This window comes from Montipora capricornis, chromosome 9 (assembly GCF_036669925.1).
Source record: "Montipora capricornis isolate CH-2021 chromosome 9, ASM3666992v2, whole genome shotgun sequence".
Classification (NCBI taxonomy): Eukaryota; Metazoa; Cnidaria; class Anthozoa; order Scleractinia; family Acroporidae; genus Montipora; species Montipora capricornis.
The window spans coordinates 6,610,020-6,622,519 of NC_090891.1; the positions used below are offsets into that span (position 1 = coordinate 6,610,020).

At 37.3% G+C, this 12,500-nt stretch overlaps 1 protein-coding gene and 1 long non-coding RNA gene across 2 annotated transcripts in view; one reads left to right on the forward strand and one right to left on the reverse strand.

Moving 5' to 3' along the window:
• LOC138016809 (phosphorylase b kinase regulatory subunit alpha, liver isoform-like) overlaps positions 1-12,500 on the reverse strand; it is an 84,544-nt gene that overhangs the window by 57,021 nt on the left and 15,023 nt on the right. Inside the window, exons 10-13 of the mRNA XM_068863998.1 lie at positions 11,459-11,563; positions 11,311-11,364; positions 10,364-10,486; positions 666-761 (exon numbers count right to left, since the gene is read on the reverse strand). Of these exons, the coding sequence (XP_068720099.1) occupies positions 666-761; positions 10,364-10,486; positions 11,311-11,364; positions 11,459-11,563 (378 nt within the window). The remainder of the gene's footprint in view (positions 1-665; positions 762-10,363; positions 10,487-11,310; positions 11,365-11,458; positions 11,564-12,500) is intronic.
• On the forward strand, positions 6,672-11,278 carry LOC138016814 (uncharacterized). The gene is made up of 2 exons (XR_011125881.1): positions 6,672-7,168; positions 9,334-11,278. It is a non-coding gene; the product is annotated as an uncharacterized lncRNA (long non-coding RNA).

Below are 12,500 nucleotides of genomic sequence, written 5' to 3' on the forward strand. Positions count from 1 at the left end.
TCTGGACCTGATCTGAAACTGTTGACATTTACACGAGGACGGTACGAACTCAGACCTGTAAGAGTATTTCTCGTCTCGGTGCAGCAACGGAGACGAAGTCAGAGTGGTCTGAGTTCATTGTCAGGCCAGTCTCATGCATAGACCGTATTCATAAATGGCGGTCACATTTATAATTCTTTTGTCCACGTGCAAATTAGCCTACCAAGCCTCATTTTAGAGCAAGAATTCTTTTCAATTCACTGTATGGTATCGAGGCTTGGTAGGCTAATTTGCACTTCGACAAAAGAATTATAAATTGACCGCCATTTATGAATAGGGTCTATGTAAACGCATAAAAACAAATGTCTGGAGGCCGATAAGAACTCGTGCCAGTCTGAGTTCGTCCTGGTGTCACGCCCGAAAAGAAAGACTTTTGAATTGAAGGGTTTCAGAAGCGGTAACGTCTGATAGCGCATTTGTGTGAACAGGTGAAAACCATAGTGTGGATAAAACACACTGCCTTGTTTTCGCCGAGTCGAAAAAGGAGAGCATTAATGGGGATCAGACCTAAAGCTCTCTCTTAACGCTTTCATTACCAAGTACGTCGAATGGTGTTGAGATGACCAACTTCTAACCCTAAAAGGAAGCGCTTACTCGGTGAAACAAAGAAACGGGAGAGAACTAACCTTGTTCCGGGGAACATAAAAAAATTCTGGAACCAAAGGAATTCCTGTTTCATCTCTCACTAGCAGAGGGTCCAGCAATTCAGTGTATGTATTCACCTATTCAAAATAACAATACCATTACTTCTAGAGAGACATGACATATATGCTTGTTACGTCATTGCCGCCCCATTAGGGAGTTTAAGAAACGATGACGGCAACTCCCCAAAACAATATCATTTGCTAAGAGAGGAAAAATAATCGTACTGCACGTGCTACACGCATTTTAGTATATATTTTTGCGGTATTGTGCGTACAAAAAGGCGTGCGAACACAAAATTTGAGGTTTTGACGCCAACATCGTAGATCTTAGAGTCCCTATTTGTCCAAAGACGAAATCATCTCCCACAAATAAGCTCTGTCCTTGACAAGTACCAACATGGCGGTGATTAACTTAAGGTGGACAGCAATGGGCCAGAGGTGAGAGCGCTAACCTACCACAAATGTGACCCGCCATCCTGGAGCCTGTTTCTCTAAAATCCCGAGTCCTGTGCTTATTTTGAAAAGCTGATCCTTTAAAATATTTTTGATGTAAAAGAAACAAAGAGGATTGCGAAGTTTGAAGGCTTAGAACCTCGGCGTTGCGAAGATATAAAGGCAATCGTGGCACCCTAAAATAGGCCCGAAAAGTTTCAGGACTTTTGAGAAACAGAATCTATTTTTTGGCTCGCTACTTTACCCCGCGAGGATTTTCTCATGGTACAATGGTTTCCCCCTATAAAAACGTAGCATTGAATTGATCCCGTTGTTTGGAGAAAATGTGATTTCCAGTCTCCCAGTTAGTACACTCGTTTTGTTCCATAAGAATTTGGTTTTATCAACGGAGTTGATAATGTAAATTGGCCACCGTACAGAGATTCTAAAAGCTGACGTTTCGAGCCCTTCGTTAGAGCGAATCGAGGAATTATGGGTTACGTGTAGTTTTTATAGTAGAGTAGGAGCTACGCTATTGGTGGTAACATGGCAACGTGAAAAATAGGAATATATTAGTTAAATGAAAGCGTTCGTTAATACCGTGAGGATTAAGAGTGCCGATTTGGAAGATGAAGTTTTGTTCCAGATTCTTGCGGCTTTCCGTCGTACTTAGATGTTGGGAAAGGCCGCAGATAGCCATGTGTTTTTTGGAGTGGTTAGGGAGATTAAAATGACGAGCGACTGGCTTTCATGCATCCTTGTAATTCTTCTCAAGATCGCGAAGGTGTTCGCGGAATCGGTCACCACCTAGTCGTTAACCTGCGATCAGGCCCATTTTTAGCTTCGCCCTTATGTTCTCTTATGTCGTCGCTCGCTAAAATTGGGCCTGACCAAAAGTCTCTCAAGAATTCCGGACGGTCGGCCAAATTTTGGTCGACCAAACTCGTGATCTGATTGGCTGTTGAAACGCCGGAAGTGAAATTGACATCGTGCTTGCGCGGAGCTCTCGCGAAGTCTTCGAGACTAATCCGCCATAAGTGCACGAAAAAATTTGCTCCCTTTTGTTCTTACAATGCCGTGGACGGCGCAACTTGATTTATTTATATAAATGGAGATATGCCATCTGAAACATCTCGTAACTTCTTCAGAATCGGGTTTGAATCTCTGGAACGAGTGAAATTAGCGATTCCGTTGTCGAGCTCTGTGGCCATGTGGTTGAAAGTAATTTGAATTGGCCACAAACTTTCCTGATGTTTTGAAAGCTAAATAGCTGGTTCTTTCAAATGGCAATGAAAGCCGATGCATATTGGCTTCCTGGATGAGACAAAGAACATATATATCAACAGGAGGAGATGCTGATAATATCGCAAGTTACACGAATGCATGTTTTGAATAGTTTGGAATATCTAGGTGTATCAAACGGCTTTATTTACTTACTGTACATGACACGGTTTGTTTGCACAATTTGGAGTCAAGATTGCTTCATAATATTTCCAGTTGATTTAACTTAAAACTCGCACTCCAGAAACTAAAATGGCATGTTTCCAGAGAGACCAATTGTACAAAAATAAAAGAAACTTTGCGAGTCCACCTTACTGTTCGTACTCCATCAAAAAATTAACAAAAATTAACTTATCATGATTTGACTGCGCGCAATTCTAGAAATACACTGCAACTGAAGATATTGCCCGAAAAAATCACCAAAGAAACCTTCATGGGCAAACACGTTAAAGGAATAATGTATTTCTTTTCTTTTTTTTTTCTTTTAAAATCTATTGCCAAACCGTCCAACGACAAAATGCTAGGTTATGTCAATTACAAATTAAGATGTCAAGCTTAAAAGATTGCATATTCAGTGAAGTTCGGAGGAAGAATTACACCGACCTTTGCCGCAATATGCTTTAAATGTTTTTCTCAAATTAAAGCCAACGGTAACTTTCGAATTCGTTTATGATACTCCTCTGGTAATTAACTCTGGTGAAAACAAAATAGCGTGAATCTGCCGTCCACGCGTGTATTGGTGTAATGAAAGTAAATTTGATTGGCCAATGAAGGACATGTCAATCAATCAAAAAAAGTGGGCGGAAGGAATTTCGAAGAGGAATTTGGTCAGGCTCTATTTTTCGTTTCGCCAACTCCACATTACGTACCACGCGAAACTAAAATAGAGTCTGATCGCAGGTTACCTAGTCGTCTACCTGTCTCGCCAATGTATAATTTATTGCATAACGTACAGGTTATGTAATAAATGACATTTGTGAAGGTACATGTGAAACGATCGGTGATCTTAACAGATCGCTTAGGTCCCGATATCTTGCTGGTCTTAAGAATGAAAAGACAAGTTTTGCATCGTGAGCGCGCACATTTGAAAGTGCCGGGTTGCTCGTTAGTTTTGAGCGCGCTTCTAACTAAAAAGTTGCCTACGTTTTTGTCGCGTTTGAATGAAATAAGTGGATGTTGCGAAAATATTCTACCAGTCTCGGGATCATTTTGGAGTAATTAGGGTTCCAGCAAATCAGACGAGATGTGCCAGTTCTTCGAAAAACGTGGCTATCCTGTCTCTGTGGTCAAAGCGGGCCATCATCGCGCCCAACAATTTGATCGACAGTCAGCACTACAAACGTCACAAAAAGATAAGAATGACAGAATTCCATTCACCCTCACTTTCCATCCTCATAACGCAGTCAAAAGTATCATTCTTAATAATCTTAAATTACTCCAAAATGATCCCGAGACTGGTAGAATCTTTTCGCAACCTGAACCTCCACTTATTTCATTCAAACGCGACAAAAACGTAGGCAACTTTTTAGTTGGAAGCGCGCTCAAAACTAGCGAGCAACCCGGCACTTTCAAATGTGCGCGCTCACGATGCAAAACTTGTCTTTTCATTCTTAACACCAGCAAGATATCGGGACCTAAGCGATCTGTTAAGATCACCGATCGTTTCACATGTACCTCCGCAAATGTCATTTATTGCATAACCTGTACGTTATGCAATAAATTATACATTGGCGAGACAGGTAGACGAATAGGTGACCGATTCCGCGAACACCTTCGCGATGTTGAGAAGAATGACAAAGATGCCTCTAAGCCAGTCGCTCGTCATTTTAATCTCCCTAACCACTCCAAAAAACACATGGCTATCTGCGGCCTTTCCCTACATCTAGGTACGACGGAAAGCCGCAAGCCGTCGGAATCTAGAACTAGAATTCATCTTCCAAATCGGCACCCTTAATCCTCACGGTATTAACGAACGCTTTCACTTAACTAATATATTCCTCTTTTTCACGTTGCCATGTTACCACCAATAGCATAGCTCCTACTCTACTATAAAAACTACACGTAACCCATAATTCCTCGATTCGCTCTGACGAGGGGCTAACGCTCGAAGCGTCAGCTTTTAGAATCTCTGTACGGTGGCCAATTTACATCATCAACTCCGTTGATAAAACCAAATTTTTGTATACTACTTCCCCACCGACGCAGCACCAAAGTTCCTTTAGAAACTACCCCCTTCATTTATTCCATAAGAACCTGGGCCGGCAGTCAGTTAACAACGTCTTTATTCTGCTCATTTATTTGTGTTTCGTTTTTCGGTTTTTGTGATTAGTATAAATAAAAGTTGAAAAAAAAAAAAACGAAAAGTAAAAGTGTACTCTAACAGGACAATTGACTCAAATACTTGCAGGGAACTTAGTCTACCACACAACTTCAAGAGCATCTTTAGAACAAGAGGCTCAAATCGCAAAGAGGCTTACCCAAAATCCCTCACGAAATTGTATAAGCCTAGGGCTTATAACGGAGCTTCTACGGTATATAAGTATATATATTTAAGAATGTAGAGCACTTGTGCACGGCTACAAGGAAGATACATTTGTTTACAGATACTCTTTTTGTTACGGAAATGCTAGCCTGCAAACGCAGACGTATTTCCGGTGGTCATTTCTCGACCGCCGGAAATACGTCTGCGTTCGCAGGCTATGGAAATGCGCACACTTCAAGAACAAAACAACCCAGCCTCAAAGACAGCACGTGATGTAAGTGATATCTTTGCTGCGCCAGCTTGACTCACAGTCCTCCTTGGTATTGTAAATATTGAAAAAGTGTTAACCACATCAGTTATATCATCGGACGTACAGATGAGCATAGTCCAGACAAGACTCTTTACTTGTTGATGACCTTTAAAGTTTGAGGAAAAAACACTTCTAAATTCAAGTTTAAAATCTGCTTCGGCCGTGACATAACCCAATATGGTAGAATTTTATTAAGTACGTTAAAAGTGACATTCTCGCCACGTTTATCAGCTGTCCAAGCTCCAAGGTAAGGGGTTTGAAGAACAATGCTTTTTGCAGATTGAGGTCATTAGAACTAGCTCCTCAGAATTTAGACTTCTATCACGTCCCAATTTCCGCATTAAGTCTTCAATCCAGAGTCAATACGAAATTAATGTAATTTCATTTGTTCCTATTAGCGTTTCAGATGAGTACGTACTTGCGTCTAAGGTACGAATATCTATCGCCGTTGAACATTAACATGCGCAGTTTCTCAATAGAAAATTATACACGCAAGAACACTTTTTTTTTCCAATAAGTTGATTCCACACGTACCAACCATCCGCTTTAACAAAAAATTGTTTCGAAAATTTAGTTTTAAAACCAGATAGCATAAACAATTTTCATCAACAAAACGTATCACGCGTAACAAAAACATTGACGAAGGAAGTGACATTATCGTGCGATTGGAAAGTCGTTTTTGTCTTTCAATGTCACAAGTTACAATTTACACTCTCGGCTGAAAAAAATCACAATGGAGAATTTATCACTCCCTTGAAATTTGAAGAGGTACACAAAATTGAGGAAAGCCTTTTAAGGCATTTCATTTGCCATCAGTTCAAAACGTATTGCTCCGTTTCACATTAAAAGAAAAAGCGAGAAACTCTAGCTCTTTGCTCAATTGAGGACACTAATTAATAGACTACTAGAGAAAAATCAAACATTGACAAAAAGATTTTTGCAGTTATCACGCAACCTGCAATACATTTATGTACCGTCAGTAAAAGGCACTTTCGTAGACAAGAGAACACTGACAAAATAATCCGTATTGTGCAAGAGCTTTTCAAGTTTTCAATGTAGATAACTAGCACAATTCTACATAAAGAACTACTTAATTGAAGCAACAGATGACGGTTAGAATTTGTGTGAAGGAACATTATGAACGCAAATAATTTTTTCATGAAGAATTATAGTTTTTGGTTTAAGTAGAAAATCACATGCTCTGAACTGAAGTCACCACAAGTCACATGTGAAACCAATCAATATTGTCCCCATCTGATGTTGTGGAAGTTTACATTTTTAGTTGATTTTAAAAGCTTGGGAGTTATTTTTTTGTTTACGGAGACAGCAAAACTTTCAACCCTTCTGCTTGGAGAACAACAGCATAATACATCAGTGCATGGTGAAGCTACACTGGTAATGTCAATAAACTAATGTTTAATTGGCGGAGGATGAATGAATGCAGACGACAAAAGATAATTTGGCCTTCAACCTTTACATAATTAATGTTTACTTAATTCGCATTCTACACAGCATTTTGCTCTCAGGATAATCCATTTTGACACCAGTATGTAAAATGCCATACTTATTTGAAGATTCCAATATTGAGGACTTTATATAATACCTAACCTAACATTGCCTTTAACAATCATTGATTAAGAGCACAGGGGTCACCAAAGCTTTCACATCTTCCTAATCAAGGATTATTTTGTGCATAACATCGCGGCTAAGGATCGCCACAGACCATTCAGGAACAGCGTAATTTGAACTTACAAAAACCATGTCATGAAAGCTAAAGAAGACAAAATCGTGCAAACACTTCCATGGAAGAAACCCAGTAGGGTTTCCAGAGGTATTCCTGTGAGTTTAACAGCTCCAGAACACTTTTCTGTAGAGCAAATAAACAAGCTCGAGTGCAGATTTTCTTATCAAAAGTGGCCAGATAAGACAGACATTATTATCATTGCAATGGAGAGTAACTTGTTAGCTGAGGATGTTGAGGTACGTATATTGTTTCCCCTATACAGGTAGTTCATGAATTGTAATTAAGTTACTAGTATTTAAATTAGTATTATGATCGAATACGTACTAGCACATACATGTAGGAAAGCTGGCAAAAACTGAAAAGCCAGGTGTTCCAGTCTACGAGCTGGTTTACAAAAGTCAATTAAACAAGCACAAACAAAGCAACATACTGCAGTCACAGACACAGACTTGTTGTTAACTAATATATGTAACATCTTTTCTCCAAACAAAAGGTGCTAGCAAGTAAAATGCTTGTGAGTTTGTCTAGGATTGGAGCCTTGAAAATAGCAGGGAACCTGCTCAATTACATGTAAATGTTACCACTAGATGCACAAAGGTTAACACACACTATATAATGTTACAAGAAATTAAACCTAAAAACTGCTCAACAATTACACATATGTATATATCTATTATATATATGCCAAAAATACTACACCGAATTCAAATTCAATTCCAAATCTTGAACACACTTATTGTGACAAAAATACTTGTTAAGTTCTCCTTGCATGCTACTTTGGATATATTAAGTTGGGTCCTGAGCATATGAATGACAATTACTGCAGGCATTTTGTTCTCCAATCTTTCAGGAACAAACACATAACTTAATTCCTCACAATTATAAATTCCAAACAAAATGTTAGAGGTTCCAGAAACCTTTCTCTTTATTAAAGGCCACCGCATGATGCCATGCATGGATGGCTTAGTAAATTTGCTGAAAGGAAACATACAGCACAGGAATAATAATTATTTGACATTTCATATCTTCATGTATGACTAACAAAAAAAACATAATGCTTCTTTATTGGTAGCAACATTACTAGGAAACGAGACACTTAAGGCTGTGCAGTTTAATACTGTTACATAATGTCTCTCTCTTGATAACATCATTTTAGATTTTGACCACTCACATCAAAGCATAAATCGCATTACATTGGACAGTGACTGCACAAAGAAACTGCTTTTAGCAATGTCATTCCAACAGCAGAACTTATACACTCATAACTTAAATTACAACACAAAACAAAGGCCTGCATTATTAGAATACTTAATCCAATATACAATATATCACACAAGTAAACTTCTCATATTGAGTTATGAAGTGAACAATAATTGGGTTAGGAAATAAGGCATTCAATATCACTTTAATTCAATTACACTGTAGATTACTTCCTTCAGAGTATAATTAATGCTCAATATCAGAGGAATGATGGCACGTTTCACTTTCCTATACAACAGAACAACAAAACATACATGTAGAAAAATGACTGCACTTTTCACATGTGCAGGCCTTTAATAGAAGTCACTGCCACTGTAACTAAGTTGATTTAGCTTTCATTTACACCATAAGGAAAAAATACCAACAGTTCTATTAGAATCTTAATTGTCTTGATAGAATTTTGGACATGTGGGTGTAAAATTATATATTTAATGACCCCTTTTACCGATACCATTTTGATTTCTATTGTTTCAAATAGATATTATGGGATGCCCAGGGGGCAAATACATATTAATTTGCCCCCTGAGCATCCCATAATGTCTTTTGAAACAATAGAAAACAAAATGGCTGCCATATTTGCAAAAAGGTCTATTGGCTCGGTTGGGCGTGGGTGACTGGTGTTTGGGAGGTTTGAGTTCGATTCCAGACAGACCACCACTCAGGGTCTTTAAACAATAGCGAAGGAGAAACTGCTGCCTTTGGAATCACAGACGCAGATGGTTAGCCTTTTAAGTCTTCAAGGGTAAGGACTACCCTGTATGTGTATAAACATGCAGTAACTTTCGTCTCATGTCCCTTCAATGTTCTTAAACCCTGCAGGACACTTAATGATTCCACACACTACTACATAAGAGCAAGGAATGTAGGTCCAGGCCTGAATGTGTCCCCAATTTACAATAGTGTCATAAGGTGCTACAATGCCTAGATTGATGGATTGATAATGGAAAATAACAACTGGCTAATATATATATATATTTTGCCACTAGGTGAAGTGTAATAATATATAACCTCCAAAATTTATTAATTAACAAAGACACGATAACAGTTTAGTATACTACAATTTATGACAAAATGATGTATGTACATGTATGCACTTGCAATCACTCATTTAAATTCATATCATTTTTTTTTTCCACAACAGGTGTGGTTCCAGGCCAGGAGAGGGAAATGGTTAAAAGATGTGAAGACAGCCATTGCTTTGGCAAAAGAATCACTTTCAGGGCACGATTTTTAAGGAAGAAAAAAATTAAAGCACATTGTAATGTATTAATAGAAACAGATCAAGATTATTTATATAATGATTATTATTAAATCTAGCTTGATAAATAAGGGTAATTGAAATTTGGTCAGAATTCATACAGTGTACGTGTGATTACAAAATCGAAATCGAGTATGCAGCACGAGTTTGATTTGAAATCACAGGTATGATTTCAGACCAAAATTGCATGACCCAAAATTGCATGACACAAAATTCAATTACCACTTTATTACGTCCATTATTTTAAAAATTGTACAACTTAATCGCTCAAATACAGGATTTTCGTCAGTAGCAAATTAAATTTTATTGATCCAGTTTATAACTAACTTTGCAAAATTTACACACGACAGTTTTCTTTGCCTTTCACTTTCCTACAATTTGATTGGTTACTTAAAACAAGCCTTGAAATCTGATTGGTTGTGTTCTTAACTCCTTGGCTGGGGAAAAGATAGGATTTAGAGCAAAAAATAGTGCAACTTGTGAATACATCGCACTGCTGATCCAGTCAGATTGCAAGGATCACCAGTGATTTCTAAACGGACGTCATCTTTCTGTTAAAGAAACTGCATTTCACATAGCTGTTTCATCTTTGCGTTAATAATAAAAGTTATCTTTGAACGCTTTTCCAAGGGTGCATGTCATGTGTGTCTACCATGATTTTTGGATGCTCCATACAGATTTATACATGTAGGCAATGCTCAATCATTTTACAGCTGTATTAATCACACCATTAATTTGTTTCCCATTCCCATCTTTGAGTCCACTGGAATTATAACCATATTTATGGTGGTAAATGTACTGCCAATATGGAGATACACTGTACATGATTGTTTGTGTGGTAGCAAGGACGTCTTTAAGATTGAGATTCAGATTCAGAGTACTGATTTTTTGTAGAAATCAAATATTACTATACCTGCTCATCATCACCACTGAAAAGACCATCCAGCAAAAGGTAGCAGAAAAACAAAGGCCATTCACACTCAATGTTTTCAAAGATTTCCAGTTCAGCTGGTTCATAATGAAGTCTGAAAGGATCCTGAATGATAACACACAAAATCAATAAAATAATGGAATGCACATTGCAGAATAATTGAATGGACACAAGGAAAGGGGTGAAGGTCTGAGGGTAAGGGGTTTGTTGGTATCGCAAGATGCTTGAATCTACTGCCCTTAAAATTTGATACACACTGCATCCATGTAGTACATGTACACGCAATATCAAATTTAATGTCAATTAGAGCGGTTTTCAATTGAGTGTCGAAAGTAATTAGCGAATTACTTTGGTTTTGCATCTACTTCACTCAGTGATTGGTACAAAGTTTTCGCGCCACTTTTTCAACCAATCAGAAGTGAAACCAAAACCAATTGTGGCTTGCGCGTGCACATTTTCCCGCCTTTTGTGTCAGCTACGTGTAATTACTTCAAGTTTTGATTGGTTTACTGGATTGTCTGCATCCTTTTTGATTGGTTAAAGTAATTACTATGGTTTTGGTTTTACGACACTCATTTCAAAACCGCTCTATAATGTATTTGCATGGGTTGAATACATGAACATGTATGTGTTCAGGGCAGGAAGCTAACTTTAAAGGAGACCACACAAATTCACCTTGGGAATGTTACGAAACTTAATTCAGGTTCAAGAGAGAGCATTAAAGTATCTTACAATGTTTCAATTCTTAGTTTGCAGAAAAACAATTTTGAGACTGTACGTGTATTAGTTTGAAAGCAAAACAGTGTCAAACACATATTACACTACCTCTATCAAGCCAACTAAGCTGAATATATTAATTATACAGTAGTACATGTAAATAAATTATTACCAAACTTTTTTTAGTACTGTTTTGACTCCAGTTTGCTCACCTCAAGAGGTGTTTTGTAACCATCTCGCAAGAAACGGACAAGGCCATATCTTCCCTAAAAAGACAACAAGAAGATAAATGTAGTGATTGATGTCAGCATTTGTTATATAATTAATATATTAATTATTTACCAAAGCCGACTTGTTTACCTGAAGTTTGGAAATTATTTTCTCTCTAGCTTCGTTAACAAGATTCTCGTCTTCAACAGCAAAAGCAGGAAAACTGATCACACTCAAAACTGAGGCCGCAATTTCCTAATCAGAATAGGCAAAATAAATAATTAAATTAAAAAATAAATAAATGAACGAACTAACAAAGGAGCAAACAAATCAATACTTAATAATAATATTAAAAGTTGAAAAAAAAAATTGATAGCCTGGGGTAATACTAACTGAAACTATTGGGATGGCATAACTTATGTTAAGAATTAGTAGCAAGAGGCATAACTTGCATTTTTGTTTTCCACACTCTATATTGTAGCCTGACAACATTGTAATCACACATTTCGTTATTTTTTTGAATGAACATGTGCATCTTTAACATTACAAATGACTTGTAAAAGTTATGAAGATATTTCCAGTAAACAATCTCAAAAGCAGTGAAGAAAATCTCTGTTTTCAGTGCTTCAAAGATGGACAGATATAATTTTGACAAATGCTAATATGAGTGGTCATGCAAACAAAGAAAAGGAAAAAAGACATTTATTACTATACATGTATCAAAAAAATAAAGACTGTGTAACCTTGAAGAAATAGACACAACAAAAGGAAAAATATTTTTATTAACATATAAATTGTTTCTCCCACCCTCTATTGTCTCAGCTGATGCCTTAAAAATCTTGTGCCATTTGATCCGCTTCAAAACCTCTGCACTGTTCAAATAACCCTTTTACCCTTAAACCAGCCATACTTAGTGATTATTTTTACTCTGTCTAACGCCAGACGATTTTACTCACCAATGGGGAAACCCCAGGAGTCAATGGGTTAATTACTTACTGAAAAACTATGTTCTATTAATATTTAACCCTTTCACCCGTAAACCGGCCTAAACCCACCATACTTGGTATTTTACTCTAACAGTCAAACACCAGACAAATTCTCTGAATTGAGCTGTGCTGTTTTTATTAAATTTAATGACAAAAATATTGTTAAATCACTGAATTAATTTAAAATCATTATGTACAATAAATAA